This window comes from Anomaloglossus baeobatrachus, chromosome 6, assembly GCF_048569485.1.
Source record: "Anomaloglossus baeobatrachus isolate aAnoBae1 chromosome 6, aAnoBae1.hap1, whole genome shotgun sequence".
NCBI lineage: Eukaryota > Metazoa > Chordata > Amphibia > Anura > Aromobatidae > Anomaloglossus > Anomaloglossus baeobatrachus.
The window spans coordinates 217604932-217622807 of NC_134358.1; the positions used below are offsets into that span (position 1 = coordinate 217604932).

Consider the following 17876-nt stretch of genomic DNA (forward strand, 5'->3'; position numbering starts at 1 on the left):
CCCGCTCATCTCCGCCCCTCCGATTCTATTGGGTGGCTGCTTAGTGACGCCGCTATGACCCCACACGAATCGCCCCCTTAGAAAGGAGGTGGTTCGCCGGCCACAGCGCCGTCACTAGGCAGGTAAGTCCTGTGTGACGGGTCCTAACGATGTTGTGTGCCACGGGCAGCGATTTGCCCGTGACGCACAACCGGCGGGTGCTTTCACCAGCGACATCGCAGACTCAGGAGTTCCTAAGAAACCTTGATAGGCTTCAAGTATCCAGTCTAAGGAGATCATGTTATTTTTAGCATTATATAAATGGCAGTTAGTTTGTCTTTGACTAACATCTAAAAGAAGGTTAATGTGCAAATATATAAAACAACCAGAAGGTCCACTGGATTTCACCAATATAATTACGATATGAACACAGGAGGACAAGAAGTATAAGTACCAAATTAAATGAAAAGAAAAATTGAGAAAATATATGTAAAGTTTTTTATTAAAGGGGTTATCCGGCTTATTTTGCCTTTTTCTTGACATTACACTTTTGGGTTACATTGGGGCAGGTAAGTAGATAGTGACTACTTACCTGCCCTGCTGTCAGCCCCCCTCCCCCGGCTCAGAGCGGTCATGTGACCGCTAATACCGTGATTTTGCTGTTTCCTGTGATGTCACGACGACAAGTGCAGGAGCTTATGCTTGCCTTGTAGATGGGCATCACAGGAGACATCATGTTGCCTCCCTGCTGGGCAGGTACAGTGCGTGGCGTCCCCGCCCACCTTCCCTGTACCCTCCCACATATCCCATAGTGGAGGGGGTCTTGCTGCCTGTACACTGCATGCAGCCCCCGATGCTGCTTGCAGCGTGCAGGCCCGTGGGCCCCTTGCTGAATGCTGCCTGTGCTGGGGGCCTGTGCAGTCGGCGCTGTATATCAGATGACCGATTCACTGGCACTGCGAAGATGGAAGCATTGTATACAGCTATGATCAGCCACCGGCCAATCAGAGGTCAGCAGCGGATCATTGCAGTAGCTGTATACAGAGCTCGTCTCTGCAGAGTGCCCAGGAATCTGTCATCTGATATAAAGCGCTGTCAGCTGCAGCCCCTGATGCTGCTTGTGATGTGCAGGCCCCTTGCTGATCGCGGCCTCTGCAGAGGGCTGTGCAGTCAGCGCTTTATAACACATGACAGATACCCGGGTGCTCTGCAGAGCAGAGCTCTGTATACAGCTATGATCACCTGCCGGCCAATCAGAGGCCAGTAGCTGATCACTGGAGAAGCTGTATAGAGAGTGCATCCCTGCACAGTGCTTGGAAATCAGTCCGCTGCTATAAAGCACTGACTGCACAGCCCCCTGCAGAGGCAGCGATCAGCAAGGAGTGGGCTGCAGCCGCAAGAGGCAGGACACAGGGCATCGAGGGAACGATGACAGGTGAGAAGGATTTGTGTTTGTTTTTCTGTGTGTGTGAAGAATGGCTGACTAGGGGGCAATTCTACAGGACAGAGCACTGCTACAAGAAGAGGAGCCCAAGGGACGTTACTACAGGATGGGTACCAGGAAAGGGGACATTACTATAGGATGGGCACAAAGATGGGGCACATTATTATAATATGGGGACAGGGATAGGCACATTACTATAGTATGGGGACAGAGATGGGCACATTACTATAGTATGGGGAAAGGGATGAGCACATTACTATAGTATGGGGACAGAGATGGGCATATTACTATAGTATGGGAACAGGGATAGGCACATTACTACAGTATGGGGACAGGGATGGGCACATTACTATAGTATGGGGACAGGGATGGGCACATTATTATAGTATGGGGACAGGGATAGGCCCATTACTATAGTATGGGGACAGGGATAGGCACATTACTATACAGTAGTATGGGGACAAGGATGGGCACATTACTACATTATATGTGCGGTGGATGTGAGGTGATTGTGCTGTCACAGATTAATAAAGCAGGATCACTGCTCTGCATTACCAATCATTGGAAATTCAGAGCAGTGATTTCTCATCTGTGCAGCACAATCACCTCACATCCTCCGCACATATAATATAGTAATGTGCCCATCTTTGCTGGAGCGATGAAAGGTCAGTGCTGGGCAGAATACTGATAGCCAATAAGTGTGCAGGGGGCGGGGCTGGACAGTGAGGCCGGGCGGTGTCAGCTCTGACTGTGAGGTTTAGCACAGGAAGATTTCATGTTTGGTTGAGCTGCAGGTAAACAAAGAGCTGTAGAGAATAAAGGGATGATTCAAGAGGAACAAAAGTCAGAAAACAAAAACAAATAATGTAGGGATGTTTTATATGACAATACAGCACAGATTAAATTAAAAATTTGTAGTTTATGTCGGACAACTCCTTTAACAAATTAAACACAGAAAAAAATTCACCATGAGTAAAAAGAGGGATGGGTACGACAGTGTAAGGGTGCAGATAGCACTGTACAAGGATACAGCAATTAGAGTACAACCCCCCTGCCACCAGCAAAACTCAATAATTGTAAAACATACTGTTGACCTTATATGAATAAAATGAATTTCCCCCGCCAAAGGTCAAGGAGGGACATATAGTCAAACATGTGCAGCACGTTGACCACTAAATCCATTGAGGTGAGAGTATAAAAAGGTCACTGCAGAGGTATGGAGAAATGTTCTCAATTATAAGGAAATCCGCGAGTAGGTACGTGGAGTAAAGTGGTGATGATGACATCACCCCCTGGAAAAAGCTGCTTGTATAGCGAAATGGTCGTAGTGGCTCCTTCCCTGCTCTCCACCAAACTCACATTATTGATGAGGTAATGTAGAAATCACTATGCACTTTACTCCATGTACTATATGTATTTATATAAAGTCTATTTTTTACAATTATTGAGTTTTGCTGGTGGCAGGGGGGTTGTACTCTAATTGCTGTATTCTTGTACAGTGCTATCTGCACCCTTACACTGTTGTACCCATCCCTCTTTTTACTCATTGTGAATTTTTTCTATGTTTAATTTGTTAATAAAAAACTTTTTTACATATATTTTTCTTTCCATTTAATGTGGTACTTATACTTCTTGTTCCCTGTGTTCATGTGTTAATTGAAGTTTGTACCTGTCTGGGGAGCGTAGTTTTGTGCATCCCCAGTCCACAATAGTATGGTGTGGCCTTATTTTCTTTGTGTTTAACATCAATATAATTACACCTGCAAACACCATGAAGGAGCAAATAACAATAAATCAGTTAATATATCAATTTTGTTGATAACAGCAGGAGGTTCAGACAAGGCAAATAAAAAAAACAATAATGGGAGGTAAAGGGACACATCACAAAAATAAGGATAGTAGTAATACATATTTATTCTTAAATATGTAGATAAAATTTGAGGCAGTATAAATAAATAATAATAATACAGTAATTGGATACAATAAATAATGATAAAGTGCACAGTGAGTAAATTGGTTTTATCACTAAAAAGAAAACAAACATTAAGTTATCAATACATCACATAGTGCACATATTAATAGCATATAAATGAATATCATAATGTAATAGTAGTAAAGTGCACAGTGCACTAATTAATAAGGGGTGCATCTTAAAATCTGAATGTAGTTTACTGGGAGTTTGAGAATGGGCGCTATGCTGACTGTGGTGGGCGCTGTCTGGAACAGGGCGGTGCGGTGGGTGAGATGCTCTGTTGGCGGTGCGGGGCTGTGCTAACTGCAGGGGGTGAGATGTTCTGTCGGCCGTGCAGGGTTCTGCTGGCTGCGGCGGATGAGATGCTCTGTCGGCGGTGCAGGGCTGTGCCAGCTGCGGTGGATGAGATGCTCTGTCGGCGGTGCGGGGCTGTGCTGGCTGTGGCGGGTGAGATGTTCTGTCAGTGGTGCAAGGCTGTGCTGGCTATGGTGGGTGAGATATTCTGTCGGCGGTGCAGGGCTGTGATGGCTGCGGTGAGCGCTGTGTGTAGCAAGACAGTGCAGGGGTGAGATGCTTTGTCGGCAGTATGATCTTTAAATAATGCCACCAGGAGTTGGCGTGTGCGCAGATGGAGCTCTCGGATTGTCCGAGCTGAGAGCTGAATCTGCGCAGGCGCTGTTTACGGGAGGCATTATTTGAAGATCGCACCACCGATAGAGCACCTCTACCATGCACTGCCCTGCTCCACACAGCCAGCACGGCTAGCCACACAGCAGCCAGCACAGCTGGCCACACAGCAGCCAGCAGGGCTAGCCACACAGCAGCCAGCATGGCTGGCCACACAGCAGCCAGCACGGCCAGTCACACAGCAGTCAGCACGGCCGGCCACACAGCAGCCAGCACGGCCGGTCACACAGCAGCCAGCACGGCCGGTCACACAGCAGCCAGCAGAAGCGGTCACACAGCAGCCAGCATGGCCGGTCACACAGCAGCCAGCATGGCTGACCACACAGCAGCCAGCACAGCCGACCACACAGCAGCCAGCACAGCCGACCACACAGCAGCCAGCACGGCCGGCCACACAGCAGCCAGAATTTCCCTACTCCAGCACCCCTCCTGCTTCTTTGACCCCCGCTCCACCACTGCTGTTGCCCCCTACGGTAAGACAACACCGGAGTATAAGATGGACCCCATTTTTTTTACACTTTTTTATCTCTATATTTGGGGTGCGTCTTATAATCCGGTGCATTTTATAAAACAAAAAAATATGGTAGTTAACCTACACATAATAATAATAGTAATAATAATAATAATATACTGTAATAAGTATACTAGAAGAATCAATACGGACCAGAGTTCCCCATGTGTTGTGTGTCCTCCACCTTAACCTCCAACACGTGTTTTGCAAACGCGCCCTCTGAAGTGCACTGTGCATTTTATAATTATTTATTGCATCCAATTATTATTATCTATTTATACTGCCTCGTATTTTAATTACACATCTATGAATATATATTTATCACTACTATCCTTTTTGTGGTGTTCCTCCAACTCTCATTACTTAAAGGGGTTTTTTAATTGTCTTGTCCTATTCTCAATAAAATGTATATATTTACTGTTATATTGTTATTTCGTACTTTCTGGTGTTTATAGATGTAATTAATTAGCCATTGATCCTGAGCTTACCTGTAATCATATAATTAATTGTTTTTTTAAGATATGGGTATAGCAATATAAGCAGGCTATTATTATAGGGCAGCATGCTGCATTTCCAGGAAGAACCATAGGATTCATGACAACTTCATTTATTTTATAAATCTCCAAGATCGCGCTGATTTGCATGGATTTACTTGTGTATCTGAGTGGCTTCAAGTTGACCTAGGTAACATTCTTGGTAAAATTTAGCAAGATTGGGCACCCTCACAATCTATCCATCTGTGGAAATGTGAAGATCATTTCAACAGATCTTTCTTATATTATTAGATCAGGATGAAAAGGTAAAAATCATGGTGTCGGCCGCGCTGCTAAGGGATGGTAGTACTATTAAAGATGATGTTAGAGATGAGTTTATTCATAATAGATATGCCATAACGCGTCTCGGGGATGCATCTTCCCCCTTCCTCAGGTAGCAATGATTGTACAGGGTGATCAACCTTATATACATGAAATTACAAGTCCCCCCCACCCCCCAATCAAATTAAATACCCATCAAGGTGGATTCGTTAAGACAATCAGTCAATTGAGAAGATTCCCCCACATAGGGTTGATAAAAGCCCTGAATTACAGAGGGCAATTGCATACACAATTCATATTGAAAAACAATTGCATACATAGGTTCAAGATAAAAATATATATAGGTTCATAGTAAAACTATATATATTTTTATCTTGAACCTATGTATGCAATTGTTTTTCAATATGAATAGTATATGCAATTGCCCTTTGTAATTCAGGGCTTTTATCAACCCTATGTGGGGGAATCTTCTCAATTGACTGATTGTCTTAACGAATCCACCCTGATGGGTATTTAATTTGGTTGGAAGGGTGGGGGGGACTTGTAATTTCATGTATATAAGGTTGATCACCCTGTATAATCATTGCTACCTGAGGAAGGGGGAAGATGCATCCCCGAAACGCGTTATGGCATATCTATTATCAATAAACTCATCTCTAACATCATCTTTAATAGTACTACCATCCCTTAGCAGTGCGGCCGACACCATGATTTTTACCTTTTCATCCGGATCTCTGTATCTCCCTTTGGGAGCTCACGGGACTGCTGCAGCTATTCCAGAATCCCTTCGATTCAATTAATGATAATCCAAGGGGCTGGTGAATCACCGTTATCGTGATCATGGGACCTTCCGACCCAGAGGAGGAGCTGCTGCCTGACGCCGATCCGGCGGCTGTGATTCACACGTGGGAATATCGATCACGTGAACGGCCGCCTAAGTCAGGACTCCTGTGGGGACGAGAGGACGGGATCCCCGTTGATGAGGGGCGGTGAACCCGACATTTCCCCTTCAGCATCCTTGTCAGTGTTGTACCTGCCGTACAACATTACCAGGTGAGTGTGAATTTCACACCATTATCATTTGTGCTTTAAAGATTCCACACAGGAGCGCCCTCTTTTCTTCATCTAATATATATTTGATAAAATTATGAAGGAATGTTTGAAGCCCTAACAATAAAAGAAGTACAGGTACTTTCATCCTCACTTTAGCTATCATAGTTATATAGTTACATAGGTTGAAAAAAGACCTAGGTCCATCTAGTTCTACCTTCCTCCACCAGTTCTACATTTGGTCACTAAGTCATTTATAACCAACAATGTTTTGTGTACTGAGGAAATCATCCAGCCCTTTTTTAAAAGCTGTTATAGTATCTGCCATTACTACCTCTTGTGGTAGGGCATTCCACAGTCTGACTGCTCTAACTGTAAAGAACCCTTTCCTATTTAGCTGCCGGAATCACCTTTCCTCCGCTTGCAGTGAATGACCCTGGTCCTTAGTATTGTCTATGGAAGGAATAAATCATGAGCCAGTCATTTATATTGACCACACATTTATTTATACATATAAATGAGATCTCCTCTGAGACATCTTTTTTTCTAAGCTAAAGAAATCCAAGTTTTTCAGCCTCTCATTATATGGGAGGCCTTCCATTCCTTGTAGTAGTCTAGTTACCCGCCTTTAAACTGACTCTAACTTCTGAATCCCATATTCTAGATGTGGCCTTACAAGTGATTTATAGAGGGGTAACAATACGTTGGGATCCTGGGATCTAATCTCTTTTTTATACACCCTAAAATCTTGTTTGCTTTAGCAGCTGCTGCCTGACATTGAGTGCTGCTGCTCAGCTTACTTGTAACCAGAATCCCCAAGTCCTTCTTCTTCTCCTGCCCAGTAAATATACTATAAATTCTGTACGAACTATTTCGCCACGTAGACCTATAGAGTTTTGTAATTTGTTGTCCTGAGTGTATAGGTGATATTATTGTGATGTCCAATGTTCTTCCTGCACCGCTGCAGCCAATCAGTGGTTTCATTAAAAGTTAAGATAAATGTAGGTAATTGAAAGGTCCTGGTCAGTAGGGTCAGGTACAAAGCCACTTATTAACACGAGATTCTGTCATGGCAAAAAATAGGTACAATACTTGGCAGAGAATTGATGAAAAAGTGAATTAATTTCAAATTTTAAAAGTGTCTCTAAATGATGCGGTAATCTTTTCATACACGACATGCTTTCTTGGGAATCTACAACCAGGGAGTAGTCATAAAATAAGGGGAAGAAATAGAAAGTAACACATAATTTTATTCAGAAAATAAAATACAATAAATCAATAAATATATTAATAAGTGTTTTGAGTATTTTTTTTAATGTTTAGGTAAGAAAGACTCCAGTTACCTTCCAGATAATAGAGCTCCACCTACTGGGCGATCTCTGAATCTGAAAATCATCATCATATTCCCATATTGAAGCTGTGCAGTCCTCATAAAATTGGTGCAGATAGGACCGAACTCCATAGCGATGGTACCCTCCTTCAGGAGTATTTTGTGACTGCTTGGACCCACAGATGTCAGCGCATGAACTCATCCTTATGATCTGAAAGGATAGAGAATTACAAAATATTACATGGCAGAAACTGCAGGATTATGCACACATAGGTTTTCATTGTAGATAAAACATTACAAGGAAAATGCTGGCTGTTAGGATGAGTAATTTACCTTATCTTGTACTGGAGACTCATGCAGTGGCTCATATAATGTGGAGTTGGAAAAGTAAATGAATAACTACCATAAGAGCTATATAAAATTACATGTTAACATTAGAAGCCCTCTGAAAATCTAATTTCCCTGTGCTCTTATGACAATATTTCTTGCTCTGTACTCTAGCAATAAGTCCTAAGAGTTAACTTAAAGGGAATCTGTGAACAGGTTTTTGCTATATAATCTGAGGACAGCATGAGGTAGGGGCTGAGACACTTATTTCAGTGATATCACTTATTAGGCTGTGTGCTGTTGTTTCGATATAATCAGTGTTTTTTCAGCAGGAAATTATCACTGCCGGACTAGCTGTCCAGACACCTCCTGGTCCAACCCTGCTCCCAACACTGATTTGCAGCTTACTATCACTAAACAAGGAACACAGAAAGCTGTCAATTAGTGGTGTGTGTAGAGCTTTCTAAGCACTGCTACATCTACAGCAGAAAAAACTATGAGTGTACCCTATATTAAGGTTGAACTAGATGGCCCAAAGGTTGAACTTGATGGACCTAGGTTGTTTTTCAACCTATGTAACTATGCTGCTCTCAGATGAAGTTGCAAAAACCTGGTGACAGATTCCCTTTAAATAGAACCTGTCAGTAGATTCATGCTGCACATACTGTGGGCAGCATGACTCTCAGACTGCCTGCACTATTGCAGCCAGGCTTGTTTTTCTCTGAGTGCTCCAATGTTTTAGAGAAGTCATAGTTTGAACAGTACACCAAGGACTATAGGGAAAGAGGAGACTATTCTGGTGTGGACGTGATCAACATCTCCCTGCCTTGCTCCAGTTAATTGACAGGTGTCTACCATGTGTGTACAGTGGGAGAGACCTGACACTCAAGTAGAGCCGTGCTGTCCGGGGGCAACACTGAACTAGTCTGGTCTTTCCCTGTAGTCCCCGGACGACTGTTTAAATGATGTTTTCTCCAAATCGCCAGAACATTTCTGAGTAAATCTGGCTGTAATCGCGCAGCCAGACACTGATAATTCATGCTGCCCGTGGTTTGGACAGCATGAATCAAGTGACAGGTTCAGTTTTAGTGAAAATGTTTTTAAAGCTAAATTGAGTCAGATGCGAACCTTCTCCAACTTAAATCTTTATTTTTCTCCCTTTGCTGCAATATTAGTAAATTAGTAATATCAATTAGTAGAGTTGGTGCAAATCGATTTGCCCTGGAGTGGGAATAATGCTTCTTACCTGCCAGAACCACGCTATTCTTTCATTGACGTCGCACCAATTATGATGTCACACTAATCAAAAGAAGAGCCGCGGATCCTGGCATATAAGAGGTGGTATTCCAGATCCTGTGCAGTGGCCGATAGAATCGGATTAGCGAATAGATTCGTACCAACTCTACTAATGAGTAGCGGAGCAGTAAATCATACAACATAAGCAAAATGTTATATGGGCTTTGAAAATTGATTTGTCATAAAAACGTGTTCACGTAGATGTCCCTGCTTCTAATGATCAACAATCCCTCTTTATCTCTTAACATCCTCGTATATCAAATCAGCTCAGGCCTAAAGAGAAATCCTCATCAAGGGAAAATGTGACTTGTCACAAGACATCATAGTAGTAGATGTGAAATAGAATAAGAGACTTAAAAATCAACATTAGACATAGGAGTATTTGCTTTTATTGTATGTTTAATATGAATTGTAACTAGAGGATACACAGAAATGTTAATTTAATAAATTTAAAAAAAAACAACCAGATTTTCATATGATTTAGATGACAAAAAAGACTAAAATCATTATTCATATACAACACTGTCTTATACAAAAAAGATATATAATATGCAACAAAATTATACATGAGGTGTTTTGCAACAGTAATGTAGTGATTTATTTCATTAGAGTTCTAAATCCCCTTAGGACAGATTTCTATTGTAAAATCACCATATGCATAGACAGTTTTTCCCACTGGAGAATTAAGACATAAAATATTAAAAGGGTAGCTGTCTGTCGAAGCAGCACCGTGCCCTCCTGCTGTATGTGAAATGCATGCGGGGCCTTTTATTCCCATACATGATCGTATCCTTTGATAATACACATGAGGGTTTCAAACACACTTTTTTGGGAATCCCACTTTTTGCCAAATTTCCTATAATTAAATCCCCAGGCTCATATCACTCTTGTATCATTCATAGAGAAGACATATCCCTAAGGTGGAACGGTGGATATCCTCTTTAAAGACCCTTATGTTGCTTGGATCATTAAAAGGGTCAGACATTAAAAAAAGTAACACACCCAGGAGTGTATTTCATAGGTTCAAATCGGGGCACATTTCAGAATACTCGGTAGGTTGTACATATTTACATTTTTAACATATTTAAAGACCCTTTTATAAGTGCAGAAACCCTAATAGGATTTATGAAATGCCCACACAGTATAATAAATACAGATAATTCTCTGGCACTCGTGACTGAAAAATAAGGGCATGTTATAGACGCCGACATACCATAATAGTTCATGAAGCAGCGGTGTAATCTTTGTCATCTTTTTGTTGTTTTTGCAGCTGCTTTTCCGCCAGTGTCTTTTAAGAAATGTATAATTAAAATAGTGGCAGCTTGAAAACGAAAGACGCCTGAAGAATGGTTAGGTCACTTCTTTTGGCTTTTTCACAGCTTTTAAAGCCTAAAGTGGCTAAAAGACGTTAAAACAATAGAATTTGTGCAAAACAAGTTGTTTTGATATTGTTGGGTAAATGTTCTTTATTTTTAATGTTTATTGAGCGTTTTTTCCAGGTGGGTTCCAGGCAGATTCTGGCTAAAAAAGACATTGTGTGCGTGTACCCTAAGGCTATGTGCGCACGTAGCGTTTGTCTCTGCAGAAATTTCTGCAGCGATTTGAACAGCACACGTGCACTTCAAATCGCTGCAGAAAGAGTCAGAGACAGAGCAGGAGCTGCATGCAGAGCGCAGGAAAGAAGTGACATGTCACTTCTTAGAACGCGCGGTTCGGGCAGCAGCCGAAGCGCTGCGCTCTAATACGCCACGTGCCACGGCTCCTGCATAATCTTCATAGATTTTGCTGGGGACGCAGGACGCATGCAGTTACGCTACGGTGCAGTTCGCAGTGTAACTGCATGCAAATACGCAACATGCGCACATAGCCTAAGAGTTAGTCCGGAGTCACACTTACGATTGCACAAATCGGTCCGATTCTCATGCCTGAGAGTAGGATGAGCTATGTCCGAGTGTTGATTCGTGTGCAATGCAATTGCAATGCGAGTCTGTGATTTTTCTCATGATAGTAGTCCGTGAGCAATCCATTTTAAATCCGCATGTGATCCATTTTTTTCTCAGCAGCTAGTAGTCATTACAGTCATGTACAGGAGCATTTACAGTGTTCTGTGCTACATGATAGAATTGTTTTTAGAAAATCTGATGTCACTAGGATGGTCCGTGTGCCGTCCGTGTGACATCAGTTTTTTCGTCGCACCCATAGACTTGCATTGGAGAGACTCGCACGGAAAACTCTAGAAATCGCAGCATGCAACGATTTTTTTCTCAGTCCGATTTGAGCTGAGAAAAAAAAGCAGATGGGAGCTGCCTCATTGATTAACATTGGTCCGAGTGCAATGATAGATTTTCTCGCATTGGACTCGTGCGAGTCAATCGCAAGTGTGACACCGGCCTTACAGAAAAAGTCTAAGGCCCCAATTCAATAAGACTAGCATTTCATACACCTGTCTTAACAAAGGTGTGCAGGAATAAGATTTGCCAAATTCATTAAGATGCGCACACTACTTAATGAATTTAGCGCATTTTATCAGTGGCACACAACTCCATGCGTCGTGCCAGAAATGTTACTCCAGTGAGGGAGTTTCTGGCATAATGTATGCCACTACTTTTGATGAGTTTGCTGGGCAGACGATATCCCACCCTGGATCCTTCCCAGCTCCATCCACTTTGGCAGCGATGGTCGAAAGTGGAAATAAAATACCAAAGTCACAGTTTTTTATGCAACTTGGCATTGCAAAAAATGTTTCTAGTTTTCACAGAGTTTCATGCCAGAATTGGTTTAAACACTTTGATTAATCAGGGCCTTAGTGTCACTTGCTTGACTAATTCTTTAATTCCCATAGACTTCAATAGACTTCAACAGCTACTCATTTATTGAAGGGGTTGTATGTTTTTAAGATACAAGTCTGCAGTGTTGCTATGCGACTGCACACTTGTGAATCCTCACACAGTGTGCATTGCAAGAAGTGAGGATTCTCCAGTGCCGGTGACAGGAGCAGAAGATGCGTGACAGCGAGTATGTGATTTGCATACATGTGATCATATGCCGACTAGACTTTATCTGGCCTTCCTCAATGTAAGTGTATTGAGTGAGATCAAATACAGTCTAGTTGGAATGTGGCCAGAAGTATGCAAATTGTATATTTGTGGTTACGCGCCTGCTGCTCTCAACACCAGAGTATCTTAACAGCATGCAGTGCACACAATGTGAGGATTCACAAGCCTCCAGTCACATAACGTGACTACAGGCTTGTAGCTTAGACTGGACAACCCTTTTAAAGGGAACCTGTCAGGTGCAATATGCAGTTCTGGATGTATATTGCTATTCCCTGCCTAACCGTCCCTGTATACACTAGCATAGATGAAGAGATCTTTAGAAAAAGTATTTCTAAAGATCTTTTATCTTATGCTAATGAGCTTGGGGACTATTCCCAAGGACGTTATATCCCCCAACTAGCTGCCCTCTTACCATGCTAACATGCTATTCAATTCAGTGTCACGACCAGTGCCGCGCGTACCTGTGTTCGCTGTGACCACACATCTGAATGCTGGGCACTTCTGATCATGCACAGTATGAAGTCAGGTGTATGTGTTCCAGCTTCGGAAAGGTCTACTGCGCATGACTGAAAGTGCTGGGGCATCAAAAGAGCGGTAACAGTCAACACAGGTACGCGCAGCATCACTCGTGATGCTGCACTTAATAGCATGTTAGAATGCCCCTGTGGGAGTACTACCATGCTAAGAGGGCGGACTAGTCGGGGGATATAACACCCTTGAGACTAGTCGCCGTGCTCATTAGCATAACATAGAAGATCTTTAGAAATACTTTTTCTAAAGATCCCTTTATCTATGCTACTAGATACAGGGACGGTTAGGCAGGGATTAGCAATTTTCACCCAGAACTGCTTGTAGTTCTAGGTGGATATTGCATCTGACAGGTTCCCTTTAAACTTCATAAAGAAAAAGTTGGTGCAAAGGTTACACACCCCTATCAAGCATTTTAATTTTTAAAACGGGAAAAACATTTTAACTCTTTATTCATTCTTCTTTTGTAATTACACCTCTTTGGGATTCTTAGATTTCATTCAAATTGAAGTTGTGCTCTCAAGAGTTACATTCCCTTTGAAGAAGCAGTCCTATTAAAGTTTTTAACCTCTTAATATATTGCAGTCATCATATTATATAGCACTGTGTACAGTACATACAATTGCTCATTTTGCCCTTCAAGCCAGTAAATGATTCTGTTTTTCATTAGGGGTATGACACCACAAAATTAAAAACTAACTGAATGGTTCTAAGCTCTATGTGGAAATAGGTAATCTCTTTTCCCTGCATGAAACATCATTAAAACTGCACATTTCAGTGACAGATGTGTAATTCTAACTGACTCATGCAAGTAAAATAGAAGAATTAACTGGGTAGAAAAGCAAAATCAACAATTGTAAATACACAGTGCTATATAATATGGTGTTTGCAATATATTAAGAAGATAACAATTTTGATGGGGGTGTTTGTTTAAAGAAAGATATATACGAATTCACATGAATCTCAAAGCTACCATTGCTTTTACTTTTAAAAACACTTTTGATGCTTGGTTAATCAAACTAAGAATTTTGGAAATAATATTATGCAAATATTAAAATATAAAAGAAATGTGCAATGGTAGCAACTGATATTTTAAGGCACCCTACTTCATATTTAGAAGATGGTATTATTGTATAAATATGCAAATGTTTCTAATCATGGATTTGTAAAAGTACAATACTGCATACAGTATATACAGTCATGGCCAAAAGTTTTGAGAATGACACCAAAATTATATTTTCACATGATCTGTTGCCCTCTGGTTTTTAATTGTGTTTGTCTGATGTTTACATCACATACAGAAATATAATTGCAATCATATTATGAGTACCAAAAGGTTATATTGACAGTTAGAATGAGTTAATGCAGCAAGTCAATATTTGCAGTGTTGACCCTTCTTCTTCAGGACCTCTGCAATTCTCCCTGGCATGCTCTCAATCAACTTCTGGATCAAATCCTGACTGATAGCTATCCATTCTTGCATAAGAAATGCTTGCATTTTGCCAGAATTTGTTGGTTTTTGTTTGTCCACCCGTTTCTTGATGATTGCCCACAAGTTCTCAATGGGATTAAGATCTGGGGAGTTTTCAGGCTATGGACCCAAAATCTCTATGTTTTGTTCCATGAGTCATTTAGTGATCACCTTTGCTTTATGGCAAGGTGCTCCATCATGCTGGAAAAGGCATTGTTGGGCGCCAAACTGCTCTTGGACAGTTGGGAGAAGTTGCTCTTGGAGGACATTCTGGTACCATTCTTTATTCATGGCTGTGTTTTTAGGCAAGACTGTGAGTGAGCCGATTCCCTTGGCTGAGAAGCAACCCCACACATGAATCGTTTCAGGATGCTTAACAGTTGGCATGAGACAAGACTGGTGGTAGTGCTCACCTCTTCTTCTCCTAATAAGCTGTTTTCTAGATGTCCCAAACAATCGAAAAGGGGATTCATCTGAGAAAATGACTTTACCCCAGTCCTCAGCAGTCCACTCCCTTTTGCAGTACCTTTTGCAGAATATCAGTCGGTCCCTGATGTTTTTTCTGGAGAGAAGTGGCTTCTTTGCTGCCCTCCTTGAAACCAGGCCTTGCTTAAGCAGTCTCCGCCTCACAGTGCGTGCAGAAGCACACACACCAGCCTCCTGCCATTGCTGAGCTAGCTCGGCACTGCTGGTAGTCCGATCCTGCAGCTGAAACAGTTTTAAGATACGGTCCTGGCATTTGCTGGTCCTTCTTGGGCGCCCTGGAGCCTTTTTGGCAACAATGGAAGCTCTCTCCTTGAAGTTCTTGATGATGCGATAGATTGTTGACTGAGGTGCAATCTTTGTAGCTGCGATACTCTTGCCTGTTAGGTCATTTTTGTGCAGAGCAATGATGGCTGCACGTGTTTCTTTAGAGATAACCATGGTTAACTGAAGAGAAACAATGATACCAAGCACCAGCCTCCTTTAAATTGTCCAGTGGTGTCATTCTTACTTAATCATGACTGATTGTTCGCCAGCCCTGTCCTCATCAACACCCACACCTGTGTTAATGGAACAATCACTAAAACAATGTTAGCTGCTCCTTTTAAGGCAGGAATGCAATGATGTTGAAATGTGTTTTGGGGGTTGAAGTTCATTTTCTTAGCCAATATTGACTTTGCAAGTAATTGCTGTTAAGCTGATCACTCTTTATGACATTCTGGAGTATATGCAAATTGCCATTAGAAAAACTTAAGCAGTAGACTGTGTAAAAATTAATATTTGTAGCATTCTCAAAACTTTTGGCCATGACTGTATACCAGTGTTTTCAGATCAGGGTTTGTCATCAAAGCATGAGCTGTCACTCCCTGCTTTGTCCCTCCCTGCACACTGTGTGATCTGCACAGTGCACAGCACTTTCTCTGTTATGGGCTCAGATCGACATGTAGAAGATTAGCATTACCCACGCTGGTGATGTCACTGGACTTCTGCATGCCAGGAACAGACACCGCTCTGTTACTATTACAGATCTGAACCGATAACAGAGCAAGCGCTGTGCACTATGCAGAACGCACAGTGCACTGAGCAGGTTGGGACAGAGCAGGGACAGTTGTGACAGAGCAGAGAGGGGCACAGAGGGATAGACCAGCCCCTGGAATGAGCTTTATTTCTGATTCTGATGACGCTTCATTTCAGGGAGGGGACAGAGGCTGCAGTCACTGCCACAGACTCTGTCACCTGATGACGCTTTGTTTGAGTATCTCAGCATGCACTGGGATTCTCAAACAAATAGTCATTAAACCGGAAATAAAAAAATAAAAATATAATAGCAGTTAGTGTAGTTAGGAAACAGTAGGGGATTTTAAATATAAGTATATTAGAATATTGTTAGATTATAGCACCAAATAAGGATTTAAATGAAATTACCTTTTGCCTTTGGACCACCCCTTTTTTTAGTGCTGTGGCTCACTATGGACATACTGGTCTGCACACAATGAGCCTGGAAAATATCTGTAGTAAATTAATGCATTTGGTGGATGCTCGGAACTAATGAAAATTCAGTTCTTTCTTTGGTTGATGCATAATGGATTGAACAGGAATGTGAAATGGGGTTTATTTTTGCATGTAAAGTCTGGATTGTTTGCAGCGAAGTCATGTATCTCTCTTTATGGAGAGATGTATTTTTATGCAAACTCTGAAATACAATTAGAACCATAGAAAAATCAGGTCAATAGAGGATCATATTGAACGAAACCAAAAATAAAAACCTCTAAAACATTACATTTATTTAAATATCATTAAAATAGTACCATCAGTTACGTAAGACACACGGGGGCCATACCCATAAATAAGGTCGCAGACCAATGTCAAAAAGTGCATAGGAACACACGGTGAGATCCTAGGTTGGGCAGTTAGCGAGATTAAGTATGTGAAATGGTGTCACTGCTACTCAGGAAACGGTAACGCTGCACCGATATCTGGATGTTCAGGGGTCAGGGCCTGAAATTCCCTAGGGTTGCCCCTGCCTGTCTACAGAGGTTAGATTCACCTTACTGTTTTGGGTGCCCCCGTTCCTCGGTGACTAGCCCTAATGAGCCCCTACTGCTATACCATAGTTCATAATACCACCACCAAGTGCAAAGGTGCTGAAAATTGGTCACATAGTCATATGTCCAACTCAAAGGTAAGGGAGATACGTGTGGTCAGGACTCAGTCCCACATATAGATAAATATACTTGGGCCTTGGAAATAATTCCTAGTCACTCGTTTGCTGGGATGGTCATTTTATCCCTATTCACACTACCAAATAACTTACTCCAATACAGAGAGGACACGTATGGTTTAGGATTCAATACCACACATATAAACAATTGGGCCTATAGTAAAAGATCCCAGTCCTCATCCCAGTTACTTATCTGCTGGGACAGTTGCTCAATCCCAATGCGTTTCCCCCCAGCATATCGGGGTTCATCAGGGGATATAGAAAGACTTGAGATATCTCCGGTTATTTAGGCCATCAATCTTGTACTTCTGTTACTTGTCCTCAATACAGGTGAATAGACCTGGATTGCTGCAGCGGATCTCAGTCGGTAGACATGATCCTTTTGTCATCTGATATCATGTCATCCACCCATGTTCACACAATATGCGGTATTCGGGGTCCTGCCTGTAATATCAATGTGCAGTGGCAGCGTGTCGTCCTCTGATGCCTATGTGATGTCAAACTCTAAAATGTACTCTAAAATTTTGAGTCCTAAAGGAAAATCTGCCACAGGGTCCCAAGTACCATTTGCCATTTATTATACTTGTGTCTCTCTATGTGGCATAGGGGCATCGACATCTCCTCAGGTGCCACAGTCTTAGGGGTACTTTGCACACTACGATATCGCAGGTGCGATGTCGGTGGGGTCAAATCGAAAGTGACGCAC

General features: G+C 42.1%; 1 protein-coding gene across 2 annotated transcripts in view; it reads right to left on the reverse strand.

Moving 5' to 3' along the window:
- Positions 1–17876, reverse strand: part of NRSN1 (neurensin 1) — a 60434-nt gene that overhangs the window by 15690 nt on the left and 26868 nt on the right. For both annotated transcript variants that reach the window (XM_075314695.1, XM_075314696.1), the window contains exon 2: positions 7802–7999. In XM_075314695.1, the coding sequence (XP_075170810.1) occupies positions 7802–7999 (198 nt within the window). The remainder of the gene's footprint in view (positions 1–7801; positions 8000–17876) is intronic.